This window comes from Rhinolophus sinicus, chromosome 4 (assembly GCF_057876585.1).
Source record: "Rhinolophus sinicus isolate RSI-liver-muscle chromosome 4, RSI-T2T, whole genome shotgun sequence".
Taxonomy (NCBI): Eukaryota; Metazoa; Chordata; class Mammalia; order Chiroptera; family Rhinolophidae; genus Rhinolophus; species Rhinolophus sinicus.
The window spans coordinates 11,140,428-11,156,175 of NC_142504.1; the positions used below are offsets into that span (position 1 = coordinate 11,140,428).

General features: G+C 42.0%; 1 protein-coding gene across 9 annotated transcripts in view; it reads left to right on the plus strand.

Annotated features, from left to right (window-relative positions):
* PDE1C (phosphodiesterase 1C) overlaps positions 1–14,621 on the plus strand; it is a 483,269-nt gene extending 468,648 nt beyond the window's left edge. For 7 of the 9 annotated variants that reach the window (XM_074340964.2, XM_074340965.2, XM_074340969.2 and 4 more), the window contains one exon: positions 11,730–14,621. In XM_074340964.2, the coding sequence (XP_074197065.1) occupies positions 11,730–11,899 (170 nt within the window). In that variant the 3' untranslated portion in view covers positions 11,900–14,621. Of the gene's footprint in view, positions 1–1,490; positions 3,556–11,729 lie in introns of those variants that run through there. The other 2 variants (XM_074340966.2, XM_074340971.2) reach the window with 1 other exon arrangement.
* The last annotated feature ends 1,127 nt before the right edge of the window (positions 14,622–15,748 follow it).

Consider the following 15,748-nt stretch of genomic DNA (forward strand, 5'->3'; position numbering starts at 1 on the left):
CAAAAAGGAAGAAAAAGAAGCAAGGAAGAAAGAATGATTGCAAAATTAGACGATAGAATCAAGTCCAAAACAAAAGCAAAATTATGTAATGGAATCAAGTACAAAAATATCAGTAATAACAAGAACTGCAACTGGTTTAAACTCCAGTATTAAAACTCCAAATCCAGCTCTATCCTGCTTTTAAGGGACACACTTTAAAAAAAAAAACAAAAAAAAACTCTGAAAGTTTGCTAGTGTATGACAAAAGAAATTCTATGCAAATGTGAAGCTACTTCTTGGGAAAATGTTGATTTTAACGTCTGTATAGGAGTCTATTACACAGATGTGCCACAGGATATTTAATCATTGGTGGTGGTTTTCCATTTTTTTTGTTATTGCAAACAATGCTTAACCTAATGTTGAACAAGAAAAGTGAGTTGTAGCAAGATATATACCATCTAACACAATTTATCTTTTAAAAACAACACAAATATTAGATATATAGATGCATGCATATGCAATAATTGAATGTATGTATGCACAGGAATAATAAAGCCCAAATGGTGGATGATGTTTTCCTTGGGTGGGGAGAGAGAAGTATCATGGAAGCTTATACTAGGTACTTCAGCTCTACTTGTGATATTTAATCTCTTTCAATAATTTTTGAACAAATATGCAAAATGTTAAAATTTGATTAAACTGGGTATTTACATGGGTGTTTATGTTATGCTCAAAACAATACATATCAAAGATTTTTTACGTGAAAAGTCTGTGGCCATCTTCCAAGACAGCTCTGTTTGGTTTCATCCATGTGGACAGGATTTTACAGATATTTTACAGAAGTTTACTGTTTTCCCTTCCTAACCTATTGGGAGAGATGGGTGTTGGGATGTGAGAATTCAGATATGAAAAAAGTTCTACGAGTGACACTCTTCAATCCAGAAGCCCCAGAAAGGACTTCACTAAAGAACACCTTGTGTGGTTTCTGAAATGATCAGGGGTGCTCCGGAATCTCCAGCACCAGAAACCTGTCCTGGAGACATCACCCTGAATCCTTGCACCTCTGTGGCAAAGTGCTAGCACCTGAGCCAACTTCAACTATTCTTTATGAGGTGTGTGCACCCAGTCAAGCTCCATGGGTGGGCCGTAAATGATGGTGAGTTGAGGCTGCGTTGGCTCTCGCTGGAGGAGTAGCCCGGAGCTTCACCACCACTTACAGTCATGACCGCCATTGATGGAGACTAGTCAGTGACTTCCTTCTGAGCGCGTTCCCCAGGGAGCCTTGGTCACCTCGCTTTCCTGCAGGGATCCTTAGATGCAAAGGTACAGTGCTATAGCCGTTCGCTGATGCAGATAGCTGATTGCTCCTCTGTCTGTGTGCTGCTGGCTTGCACGGTAGTGTTGGCGGTAGGTGTGGCTCTGCTTCTAACCTCCACCGCCTGATGTAGAAAGAGTTTGTGTGTTGAGATGCCAGCTGGCTTGCAATGACATTGTTGTGTGTCCTGTTGTAGGGGACTACGGATAAAACGGCCATCCAGAGGATTTCTCAGAAGACAACTGTCCAGCTCTGAGGTCTGAAGACATTTCAGGAACCTTACGTTTCTTTTACCAAAACAAAATATTATGTGCATTGTAACTTATTGAGTGATTAACTTCAAATATGATAGCTTCTGATCTCCCTAATACAGGTTTTTAACAAGAAATACTTTGATATGTATTACACATCTATCAAATATCAGGGACCATGCTAGGTTCTTAATATGTGTTATCTCATTTAATCATCACATCTCTAAGGAAAGTACTGTGACCTCCGTTTCACAAATTAGGAAACTGAGACAATCAAATAAATAGCTTGCCTGCAGTTAGCAGGCAGCAAGCCTGCTCTTTCTCTGAGTTTCATTGTCGGTAGGTAAAGATGGTGTCAAATTGTCCACACTGTAACCACCTTTGTTTCACCCTGTACTCTGCCTGGGGGTTATATCAATTACCCATGTGCCACTTTCAAGCACAATGACTGGGTCTGCCGAATCATGCACTGTCTTTTGGGTAGAGATTCTAGTGAGTACTGTCTTTGCAATTCTCTTTTATCTTGGGTTTATTTTGAGAGATGACAGTTGTCATTCTTTCTGTGGACTAGGTCAAAGCTCCTTGGTAATTTAGCCTTTCAGGGCTCTAGAACCCTGAAAAATTTTATCTTCACAGGCTTCTTCTGGTGTCGGTCGTCGTTGGTATCAATGAAGGGCATAGAGCTATCTACTTAGCCTTACACTTCCCAGCTTCATGTGCATGCGTGGAAATAATGCACACATTGATGAGAAAAATCAAGCAGAAGACTAAGCGTGCATGATCTCCAAAATATTTTTCTCCTTTGAAATAGCACACATCACATCCTTTGTGCTTGCCCGATCAAACAGAAAGAAAACAAAGAACTAAATTGGGGATGATCATTTCCTGGAGGGGACTTTCTTATTCGTTTATTACTCGTTAAAATAATAATCTTATTAAATCCTTAGTCATGAAATCAAAAGGTTGCAGAACATTTGATAGGTAGCCATTGTTTGAAACAGAAAAGAGCCAGTGTGCTCTTCCAGCTTTGTTTAATTGCTTCTCCTCTTTCACCTATTTGTCAGGGGGGAGAGAGGCTTGAAAACTGCCTCAGTGCCTCTCCACGCTATAGGAAGACCTGTAGAAATGAGCTGAAATTGTAGCATTTGCGTAAAACAAAGGTGCTCAGACATCACACTTATAACCTCAAAGAGAGGGAACTTGTGGATATTCTTCTTGAGAAAATGTGGGCAGCAAATCTAGGCGTTAAGACATTGCTGAAGCAAGGGAGAAATCTTTGGTTCTGAAGATTCAATTGACTTCCAGTTGGTGTGTATTCTAAGTGATACCTTTATTCTTTAGAAAGTGGGAGATCTATGGAGGTTACTGAGTGTGATGTAGAGTAGTGTTTTCACTCATTAAAATTTTCTCAGCATCAACTCGTATCAGTACCATGGCTAAGTTCTGGGGATGCAAGGGTACACAACACTCTTTCCCTGTCCCATGAGCTTTGTAGCCAATATTAGTTACCTATGGGGTAAAGCACAAAGAAGAAATATTTAAAAGTCCAGAGAATCGATGCTTTAAAAATGTTTTCCAAGGACAGTGGCTCAAAGAATTATGGCTCAGCATAAAAATGCAAAGAGTCTGAAGAATCAGAAGTGCCCTTGTCTTTTTCCTAATGATGTCGTGATTAGAATTTAGGGACTGAAGCTCCTTCCACCTTAGTTGGTTGTCGAAGCCATAGTGCCCATCTGGGATTTCCAGCACTGTGTTTCTCTTGTGGTTAGACATTCCCCCAAAGTAATTGAATGAACCCCCATATTTGTATATTGTATAAATAGCTCAGAATGTGGGCTAGACGGTTTTGCTTTGTTTAGAATGGCCCTTGGTTTCAGCAAAGTGGTCCTCTCAGGTAGCTGGATGGAAAAAACATATTTTTTTCACAGATGCACATTTTGGATAATTAGTCTTTTGTGAATCAGACTGGCGTGTTCTCTGCCAAATAGTCACAAATAAATTCATTAATTTCTTCTTTGTGTGCCGAGGTCTTTTATGTAGTAAATGCAGTTGTACGGGAAATTACACGACTTTTCTATATTAAGAAATTCCCCAAGTAGGCCACTATTCAAAGGCTAGCCGGTGATGACCTTTCAGCTCCTGTGCTATGGAGTAAAGGTGACCACATACCAAGTACCTGTGACATCCTGGCACTGTGCAAGGTTGCAAGGTACCATACGGACATTATATAATTCATGTCACCGTTAAAATCCTCACAATAACCATGCAAGGCAGTTACTGTTTCTCCAATTTTCAGAAAAAAAAACACACAACAAAACAAGAAACCTAATTCCCAGAACAGATTAGAATCGCACAGCTAGTAATAGCTTAGCCCAGTTATAAGTTGCCCCAAGCCCACGCTTGTCATACTAGACCACCTCTCTCAAAAGTAGATTTCATGGGTTCATTTCCTGCCATGTGCAGAGTTGATAATTCCTGTACGTGAAGACCAGACCCTGTCAGCTGCCCCAAGCACCCCTCGAAACTGAAGTATTAGCTGACTTGTTTTCAGAACAAACTCAACACCTAAGCCTGTGATTCTCAACCTGGCTACACATTAGAGCCACTGGGCCTTACAAACATACAATGCTTGGGCTCCACCTTAAAATAATTGGTTATTTCAGAGGCTCTTGGTGGGGAGGATTTGGACATCAGTAAATTTTGACTCTCCCCAGGTGATCTGATACGCAACCAGGGTTGAGAACTGCAGGTGAAGGCAAACAGCGTCAGGTGGGTGAAGGGCAACAAAACTATGGGGTTTTTCTTTTCCCTGTGGACGTATATTTCTCTGTGGACCTGGAAAGGCCGGTCGGGTCATCTTCCCGTACTGGGTAGTAGCTGGGTTCGGGCTGTGTCAACTCTGCTCCGTCTGGATACCTTCTCAGACAACAAGCTTCTTGTTCTCTGCGCTCTTTGCTCTGTGAGTTTCAAATACGGAACCAGTAGATTATTCAGCATTCTCATTTTCTTGAGGTAAATTCCTTAGACAGCCAGAGTCTTGTAAAATGTATATGATGGGTGGTTGTCCTATGTAGCCAGGGGTGAAAACCTTTGAGGTAAAAATTTCACCCAAGATCCTGGAACTCACATGGCTTGATTGCTTGTCTCCAGTGGCCTGGACTTTCGGAATATCTATTAACATTCCAACCTGGCATAGGTGAGGCAAGAGACAAGAGCAGTTACTTAAGAGATCTGTTAGCCAGGACTGTTACATAATAATCCCTTCCTGAACCATTGCCACACAAATTGTCTTAAGGGTGGGGGGTGATCTGCTTTTGCTTTGGAGGAAGTATGATTATGGTTGCTAACAAGAATCTCCAAGAGTCCTTTATATTACATGGGCATATACTCATATATTGACAGTGGAAATGAGGTACAATTTGACCTTGACTCTTTTCACTTGTTACAGTTGTCATTTAAATTTACTCCGAACTTTGGTCCAAGGTTAATTTAAATACGGGGGGCAGGCTCTGAAGTCAGACCGCTTGGATGTGGAACCAGAACCCAGACTTCCTGCACACTAGCTGTGTAAACTCTGGCAAGTGAGTTACTTAAACTCTTTGAGTCTCAGTTTCCTCATCCCAAAAGGGCAGGATAAGAAAGAGTGCTTGCCTATTAGGAATGTAGTGAGGACGAAAGGCTAGTTCAAGTTACATTCTTAGCATTGCGCTTAGTACACAATGTATGGCAGAGTTTTTTACACCGTGGCAGATCCTGAAAAGAAAATCACAGGCTCAGGTCTTATATTGTTCTGTCCTCAATACAGCTGATGTTAACTTTCCAATCCCCGGATATTCAAAGCTCATGGATGATTTTTGTGCATTTTTATAAGGACTTTCCATCAGATTTCAGACACAAATAGGCACTGATTTTAGGAATTGAATGGCAGTGGGATTTTGTTCTTCATGTAGCACAACACTGAAGAGGCATTAAATGATTATTTTTTATCTTGTTAGCTTAGTGTATGTGTTTGTGTGTGTGCATGTGTGTATGTGCACGTGTGTGCGTGTAAATGTAGATAGAAAATGTCTATAGATGGAAATGGTTTTTGCAAAGGTCATATTGTGGCATTATCTTTGAAAGAGAAGAAAACACATGTCCAACACTTCTCTTGTTAAAAAAGGTGCCCGTATTAGGATTGATTCAGAAGCTAAGAGTACACCAGGTAGCTACCTTTGGGGGTAGACCTCGGAGACAGGGAGTCAGAAATTCTTGGTATGAAGTTGCCAGGGCTGCAGTTCAGTGGTTCCAAAAGGTCACGCTGCAGCTGCAGGCAATTGAAAGAACAGAGATGGTAATGCAGAGTGTTACGTAACTCACGGGAATTTGGCTGGACCTAGATTCCATGAGGACTAGTGACCATTCTCTCTGGCCTGCTCTCACTTAGTGCAAAACAGGGTGTGCTGAATTAATGAGACCGATATGCTATAATAATGACAATGAATTACCCCCGTCTTTCTGAAAGTTCTCTGCTGAACACTCCGTGAGACGCTCCTGATAAAGGGGGTTCTTTAGCCTAATAAAATTGAGAAAAACTACATGCTAGTGGCTATTCTTAGGGATTCATAATACACGTCTCCATTATTTAGGTCTCGGAGAAGTCCTGCCATTAAAATACTAGTCTAGCTTTAACTCAGTGAAATTGAATGGAGGAACCCCTGCCTCTTGCAACAGCATCTCTTACTCACAACTTTATGGGAGGGTACTTTGAGAAACAGTGGACTAAATAAGTTTCCAAACAAGGAGTTCCAAAAATCCCATTTGTATGTCAACACCTGAATCCAGCTAACAGCTGTGTCAATTTTATCTATGAATAAACCCCAATCTATCTCCTGAAGAAGAATAATTCTATGCAGCAGTTTTCCATGCAGGAAAAAAAAGTAGCCACCAAACAAAATGATCTCAGAGAGAGACAGACAGACAGACAGACAGAGAATAAAAGATAGGCTGGTGGTGGCAGAGGAAAGGGAGAAAGTCATAGATACCTTTGGGAGGAATTTGGTGTTTATGGAAAAAATGAGATTTAAACAAGTGAGGATTAAAACTCTTAAAAGAGCACAATTTTTAGGAAAAACGAACATTGCATGTAATTGAAACACACAAGATGAGGTGTCAATTTTTGTCTTGAACTTTTTTTTAAGCACGTTTGAAAGTAATACATATAAGGACTTTCCCAAGTGTACCTTCTATGCAGAAACATGTGCCTTTGTCAAATCTTCATTAGCTAATTAGATCCTTTTCTCCGAGTCAATTGCTCCAAGAGACAAGAGCAGACTTTGTGACTGTGTTCCCAAGAGGACAGGGTCCAACTTGCTGATAATGAAGCATAGAGAGGGGAGGGGGTTCTGTTCCCAGTTTGCTTCTTTTCTCCAGGGGTGGGGGTGGGGCCGGATTGTAACACTACTGCTTGGGTTCTGCGGTGGGAAGTACCCAGTCAATGAAAAGGCACGGGTAAGGCGCCTTTCCAGGCATATCTAAGAGTAGCCAGAAGAAGAATGAAGGAGTCCTTAGGAAGCCACACCAGCACCCCAGGAGAAAGGTCCCCATTAAACTCAACATGGCAACCCCATTTCTGGCTCTGCTCTTTTGCCCTGTCATCAAATCACGCCCCCCCACCACCCCCCACCCCCGCAGAAGGGAAAGACAACCAGTGCATACAAAACAACACCATGAATTTTCCTTTTTTCCCACATGTTGAGTGAGGGTGACAGCAGGCATATAAGTATTTCCACAGTCTCGGTGGGGGGCTGATCTCTAGCAGGGGTTCAACTCCATTTGCGGTGACTCTAGCGGCAAGGAGAGTTTTTGTTCTGACAATCAGAATGCCAGCAAACGGTAAATGTTTCTTCATGCTGAGAAGTGGGAAATTCAATAATACTTTGGCTGGGTTCATACTGAGCAGCAAAAATAGAATGAATATGGAGAGGGCCTGTGATTTGAAGAGCAGTAATTCAGCGAGTCCGGATGTTGGCAACAATCAGCTTTGAATCTGAAGCCCTCTCCCATGTCTACTCCATCCTCCAGGGTAACAGGACTGTTCTTATGTTTGTTCATGGGGTGTTTTGTGCCACAGTCCCTTGTTTACCCTACGAAACAGAATTAAGCACTCTGAGATCTTAAAAATCGCTGTTCTTCTGCATATATATTATTATGTCCCTGCAGGACCGTTTGCCGGAAGTCTGTTAGCCTAACTCAAAAGGCCAAGTTGGTCTGGGTCCTATGGAGCTTGTAGGAAAAGCATCACTTCTTATGCTTTCACACTTTTTTTCTTCTGTAAGCAAGCACAAGTTTCAGGGGGTGCCTAGAATGGAAGCCCCTCGAGAGCAGGGATTTCTGCCTGTTTGGTTTATGGTTACATCAGCAGGATACAATAGGTGCTCTAAGAAGTCGATGAATGAATAATTAATCTATAAGTTGTCAAATGTGTATTCAGCTATACGCTCTCTGAGAAGTCTACTCCTAAAGCCCAACGTAAACTTGGTTTTACTGACTTTCTATTATGTATGGTTTTGTAGAATGGCTCTGATATATGATTCTGTAGAAGACATTTTAGTAGTATGTTTCTGTGTAAAAAGTTGCATCACTAAAACCAGATCATCATAGAAAAATTAGAAAATGTAAACAACCAAAAAGAAACAAAATAGCCATGTTTATACTACTCAGAGATAATCACTGCTATGGTTTCAGTGTAAATTCCTACAGATTTTTCTGTGCACATATTTACGTTTTTATAGTAATGAGGTTAGATCATATACACTGGTTTTTCTCATTTAACATTATCACATTTTTATTGATAGAAATCTGTACCATTTTTCCATAATATCACAATAGTATATTTTAAAAATGTACCAGTACTTAACCAATTTCCTATGTTTGTACATGGAAGTTGTTTCTGATTTTTTGCTTGATCATAAACGCCATGCAGTTTCCTGTTACTGGAAGAGATTTGCAAAGCTGTTTGTAACCAGGGTTAACCCCCAATCCCAGTCCTTCAGACGGAGGCACCTGCTATGACACACCTTCGCTGGCCCCTCACTGAGAGCTAGCGTTTGAGGCAATGGTCAGCCTCAGCGCTGCCCCTTCACACGTTTTACCTAACTGCTATATCTCACCTCGCTGTGATTGTCATTTAACCTGGTTTTCCCTTTATTCACTTTTACATTGTCTCATTGACCGAACATTGTCAGTAGGACCAAGGAGGGGAAGAGGAAGGGCGGGGGATGGGGCTAGAGCCCAGGGGTATAGAGGGAGGAAGAAGCATTTAGTATGTCACCTTCTTCTGTGTGTAGATCTGCGGGTTAATTGATGTTCTTTTATATTATCTACAGTCCATACTGTAGTCTGATCTCCTTAGTTGTTACCTAGTGGTGTTTTTTTTTTTTCTATTCCAGAATCTCATCCCCATAACACATTGCATTTAAGTCATCACGTTTCCATGGCTCCTCCTGGCTGTGACAGTTCCTCAGCCTTCCCTTGTTTTTGGTGACTTGGAGAGTTTTGAGGAGGACTGGTCAGCTGTTTTGTAGACAGTCTCTGAGTGGCGCCTTGTCTGTGGCTTTTTCATCATTAGAACGGGGTTACGTATTCTGGGGAGGAAGACCACAGAGGTAAAATGCTCTTTTCGTTACATGACATCCATTCCTCTGACCACGTAAAATCAGGGTGCGGATGACCAATGTGACTGGCCACTGTTGATGTTAACCTTGGTCTCCTGGGTTAGCAAACACTGTTTGTTACATTTCTCCACCGCAAAGTTACTCTTTTGTCCCCTTTCTAGACTGTACTCTCTGGAAGGATGTCACTATGTTCAACCCAGACCAGCAGTTCCTCCTCCTTTAGGGAGGTTTGGCTACATGAATTATTTGAAATTATTTCGCATGAAAGATGTGTCTGTTTTTCCACAATTATTTACTTACATATCTATATCAGTATGGATTCATGGATGTGTACTTTATACTTTGGGTTATAATTCAGTATTGCTGTATTTATTTTGTTGCTCAAGTTGTTGCAACTTTGGCCATTTGGGAGATCTTTCATTGGGGGGCCCTGTAGTCTGTCTTTTTTTTGTTTTTTTTTCACTTTCTTACTTCCTGGAACTACAAGATGCTTCAGGGTCGTCTTGTCTATTTTGTTTTCTAGACCTACAATCAGGCATTTTTATAAGGAGCCCTGCTTCCTTTTATTGGAGAATGATATTAGGAACCAAGATCTGGATACGAGGCGAGTTTGTTGCTCCTGAGTCTTCAAGGCCCATGGCTACTTTATTTCTTCTATGCCCTGTCAGCTAGTGGGGCAAGGGAATTGTGTGTGTGTGTGTGTGTGTGTGTGTGTGTGTGTGTGTGTGTGTCTGTCTGTCTGTCTATATATCTCCATCTACATATTTATCCATTTCCATATCTATATCTACATCTGTCTCTGTATCCATCTGTAGCCATATTAAGACTGAATTCATACTGCCACACGGACCATTCTGACCTCCTCCTTTTGTTTTTCTGTAAGTTCCCACTCCAATAGTGAGAAACCTGGCTCTCACCGTCCACTATCCGTGTACGTCGTTGTTCAATCCTAGTAGACATTTAGAGTAGTAGTCAAATTGTTAACCAGTACTCCCATGGGAAACAATTTAACAACCAGGACACAGTACTTGTGTGCAGCTTCGTGGGCCTGTAGTCTAACAGAACCCACTCACGTCCAAAGTTACCTAGTGAGTGTCTTTTTGCCACACTCTATTTAGTGAGGTTGTTTCCTGCATTTTTAATGCAGTTAGATGGTTTTGTTACATCCTGCGTTTCATTCTGCAAGTGCCCTGACCTCCTACATTATTTTGTGAATGTGCATACATTGAAGTGTGCATATAGGTTCGCTCTTTGTGCTAAGTTCTATGGGTTTGGACAAATACCTAGATAGCATCACGTATGCACCTTTACAGAACCACATGGAATAGTTTTACTTCCCTAAAAATTCCCTGTGCGTCACCAACTTCACCTTTCTTCCTCCTTCCAAATGCCTGGCCATCACTGATCCTTTTATCATTTCTATTGTTTTGCCCTTTCAGTAACGTCACATAATGGAATCACACAGGGTGTAGCCTTCTCGGACGGGCTTCTTTCATTCAGCACTACGCACGCATCTAAGATTCACCTGTGTCTTTACATGGCTTGACTGCTTATTTCTTTTCATCACTGAATAATTTTCCATTGTATGGATGTTCTATAATTTGTTTATCCATTTAACTATTGAAGACATCTTGGTTGCTTCCAGTTTTTGGCAGCTGTGAATAAACTTCTGTAAAATTCATGTACAGGTTTTTATGTGGACATAAGCTTTCAAATCAGTTAGGTAAATAATACGTAGGAGCACACTTACTGGATCACGTGGTGAGACTATGTCCAGCTTCATGAGAAACTGTCAAACTGGCTTCCAACGTGGCTATAACATTTTACATTCCCACCAGCAGGAATGAGAGCTCCTGTCACTCTGCATCCTGGCCTGCGATGTGTGTCATCAGATTTGGGGGGGATTTTATCCAGCCTAATAGGTGTGGACTATATATCACTGTTGTTTTAATTCGCAATTTCCTAATGACAGACATTGTCGAGCAACTTATTATGCTTTTTTTGCCACATGTATATCTTCTTTGGTGAGGAGTCTGTTCACATCTTTTGTTATTTTGGTTACAAGAACTGTATATATATATATATATATATATGTTTTGCAAATGTCCTCTCGATGGTGCACTTGGTATTAGCATTTCAGGATTGGGTGCCACTCTGCAACCCTAAAAGCTTGCATACAGTGCTGCCTGCTGTTGATGAGACGGCCTGCTCACTCCTGTTTGCTTTGCTCTTCCCCAAAGTGACCTCATTGCTCCCTCTCACTCCTTAACCCCGTCCATTCATTAGAAAAAACCCTGCATATCCTGGGTCATCATTGTTTAGCTCCAGGAATTTGCCTTTATTGATTTTAAGTGAATGACCACAGTGCTAATGTGCTTGTTCATTTGTCAGCAACAAGATCCCCCGTGAGACTTTAACTCTGTTTGCTTCCTGGTTTTGAAGAAAAGCCACAGGTCCAGGGGTGAGGAAGTTGTGCCATGACGTGGGGGGAGGCTAATGGCTGTCTGTCTTCCTTTGCATGGCCTCCAGTCATCAAGCCTCCGCTGCGTCACTTTAAACGCCCTGCTTATGCATCTAGCTCTTACGCACCTTCGGTCCCAAAGAAAACTGAGGAGCATCCTGCAAGGTACAAGATGCTGGATCAGAGGATCAGAATGAAAAAGATTCAGAACATCTCCCATACCTGGAACAGAAAATAGACCAAGGGGAAGAGAGGGAGTGAAGGAGAGGCCCACTCATCTGCCTCTCAGCACTCAGCAGCCACAGTGGGCTATGCCTCCAACACCCTCGGAGGCCTGTGGGCTGTACAATCAGGGTGACCCCACCAGGGCCAAGTGAAGGCTGTATGTGATTTTCCCCTTTGTTGTTCTGATCTAGACTCATCAGTTGCTGGATTTGGGGGTTGATGACAACCTCAGCAGCAAACCAGTAAGAACGTGTCTCATGCGGCTTTTATTGGTATACATTTTTCAAAGTCTAAATTGGACCAAAATTAAAGCAATGCAACCTGTTCTGAAAAAATGAAATTCCTACCATTGACACTATTTGTATCTCTGGAAATTGACTTGCCCCGATAAGACTGTTGGTTTAATAGTCATCGTATGTAGGAAATACACTTCCAAGAACATCATTTTTCAATTCCAAATGCAACATTTAAAATCCAAGTGAACATCTACCTTTCAAAGTAAATGCATCTAAAACAAAAGTTGTGCTTCTGAATGTAACAATCTTAGAGGGAAAAGAAGGCTGAGGACTGTGTCCATAGGTATTTCTGAACTCAGCGGATCTCAGTTAAAAGTAAAGACCCTTGTTCTGGTTCTTGTTGTGTGCCTCTGGCCTATAGATTCGTGTAAAGCTATGTGAGTTTGTAGGAAATGCATTTTGGCTCTACTTCCCTTTAATCCTTCACTTTCATTCACAGTAGACAAAGCTAGAAATCAGTGAGAGGCCCATGCCTCAGAGAATCTAAGTTTAAGATTTACTTCAGGATATGTCCATTTGGTGTTGTGGTCCTGGGGCAGGAGGGTGTAAAATGCTAAACCTAAATTTGAATTCCTTATTTGAAGATTTCCCTCCATAAGGCTGGAGATGCCTTTCAGTTAAATTTCAGATCGTCTTCCTAAGAGACCACATTTCTAAGTCCCTTTGGGAGCCCAGTTGCTCTCACAGCTGTTAGAATGGAAGTCTATAACTCACCTCTCTTCGTGGTGGCATTGTCAGCCCTACTGTGTCTTTCTAAGAGTTTTTACTTCGGGACTAAATTCGTAGAAATTGTAAGGAAAGGTTCAAGGCCAGAGACAGCTTTGATCCCTTCAGAAAAGTTCCGCTGCAATGGAAAACTTTAGGTGTATTGTCAGGCAGATGTGATCTCCAGTCCTGTCTGGCCTATAACTAGCCGTAGGTCCTCGGTCTCGATGGCATAATCTTTAAAAGCCTCAGCTTTGCGTGACTAGAAAGTGGCATTCACAATGTCCACTGTGCCTTTTGCGATAACAATTAAGGACAATGTAGGTTCCAAATGCTATTGCTGAGCCCGGAGGCTCATAGATGCACAATAGATGTAGTTATGAGGATTCCACATCCAGGAAATGCTCCCCAGGAACCCCTTCGCCTCCCGCCCTCCCATACACACACACACACACACACACACACACACACATACGTAGAAGGGCTGTGCCCTGAGGCCACAGCCTTGGGGGTTTGATTGTAAAGGGTGCTGGCTCTCTCCTTTCATTCTCTGCAGTTCATTTCCAATAAACCTCGCTTATGCCATCGAGCCAGCTCCAGAGTTTAGTGCCCATCGTGCTACTGAGCCACTTATTTATAATATGCTTTACGATAGCATTGCAGGGAAATTTAATTACTATACAAAAAGGAAAATCACTGTGACTTTTTGTTAGGGAAACGATTGTAATCCGTAGCTCCCTGCTTGGTGCCTGAGCAAGAGGACCCTTCTGCAGACTGGTAGCATCTATTCCACCTGAATTAGGTTAACTGAATAGGTCATTTCTACCTGTTCATATTCAGATGCCTTAGAGCTTGCTGCACAGAGCCATTTGGCCACACAGTGAAACTGCCCACGAGGGAGTGGCCTCCTTGCTACCTAATAGATTGTGGAGGAAAAGGGATTCTGTAATCAATCTAATGGAAAGTAAGCTCACAGGGTGATCTGGTCATAAATTCCTACCTGAGCAGGTCATGGTGGGGATTCACGCCCCAGGCCTATCACTTCTTTGGTAAAAGGCTTATCTTTGCCTTAGGCAGCCTTGTCCATTGTTTCTGTGCGTCTAGGTTAAGACACCTTTGAAATACGCTTAACCACTACATAATCTTGCTAACTATCCTGTAATCCCATCCCCACCTGGCTTTCTCCCACCTTCATGTAATCTTCCTTACATTCCCTCCTGAAATCCAAATGCATAAAAGAAACTGCAAACTGTCATTCTGGGAAGCTTTTTTCTCAGTCTGCTGAGATCTTGCTTACAGGTGTCTCCTCTGTTTGGCTCAAATAAACTCTTGTAAAAATTAAACAAAAGTAATTGTCCACGTAAGAACGTTTGAAGTTGCAGAAAACGTTTATGAGTTCCTACGTCAATGGGGTCCCCCCACAAATGACATCCTCACCTCACCCGCAGTGCCTTCAGTCTTAGGGATCGAGGCTTCAACATGGTGTGCTTCTTGAAGACTGTGCTTCTTGATGACGGAAGCCATGATCCTGGGGAAGAAAGTTGGCTCCCTCTGTTTTCTTTTATCCCAAGATGTCATTTTTTCAACCCTCGCTAATATTTTAATCGGGGAAATGCACAGATATTGAGATTCTGCATTGCTTGTAAAATGCCTACCATGTTATTTGCACAATGGATTGTATAGAAATGCCAAATTATATATTCTTATAGCAAATAAAAAGATGCTTGTAAAGGACTTTCTTGTATGTGAGTCATCTTTTTCTTCTCCAGAATTCTGGGATTCATTTGAAAAGAGTTAGATTTCCCCTAGGCTTGGCACTGTTCGGTCCTGAATATCTTGTCAAGATGAATAGTATAACTTACCCTTTTCAGTATGCTTCCTGATTGTACAGGTGACAGCTTTTTTAAAAAAAGAAAAACCTCCTGCCTCCTATACCACAAACCCCATAGATTAATTTGTTAATATGAGTAACCCAGCAGAGCAGCTAGTCCATAGGTAAACACCTGTGTTACCAATTCAGTTTATATCATTCCGGAGTAAGCCATGTAGCTAGCTAATGGTTAAGAACTGAGATTTTAGGGTTAGAAAGACCTGTAATTAAATCTTAACTCTTGTCTTTTGTTTGCTCTATGAGCTTTACCAAGTTTCATAATTTCTCTGAATTTCAGTTTCTTCTGCTGTAAAATGGGGACAATAATAGTGCCTGACTCAGCACAGCCCAGGGCTGAGCATACAGCAAGGACCCCACGTACATTAGCTATTATTTCTTGGAGAAGGAGTGATGTGTGGTATAAACAAGTGAGGCGCTTGCGTTTGAGTGCCATGTCTCTTCTGTGGCATCAGGTAGGTTGTTAACGTTCTTTAATTATATCACACTGCCCTTCAATCTTTAATATGTATTCCCACATTCAGTTGGAAGATCCATGTCCCCACCCTCAACACCCCCTTCACCTGTGTCCTGCTCCCTTGGAGTTCTTGGGCCTCCATCTTTATGTTATGGCTGCCTCATGCTCTCATGTTCCACTTCCTTTGCATCCCTGACCACCTCCCTGCATCGTAATTCCTGCAAGTGATGCCCTTCTGTCTGTTCTTATTCGCCCCATTTTACTTCTCACCTTCAGTTTCTTTATTCTTCCAAAGTTCTACCAACGCAAGTGTGGGGACAGAGCCAGGAGTGCAGTTTCCAGGCTCTCGGCCTCACATGGAAAGGTGCTGGCTCAGGTAGTAAATGGCCATCCACTGTGATTGGATGGCCATCAGCTGTGGCTAGTTGGCCGTCAGCTGTAACCAGTGAGCCATCGGCCACTAATATAACTGCCGTAGCTACGCTAGCAGTAGGTGGGGGGCTAGCAAGAAGATGG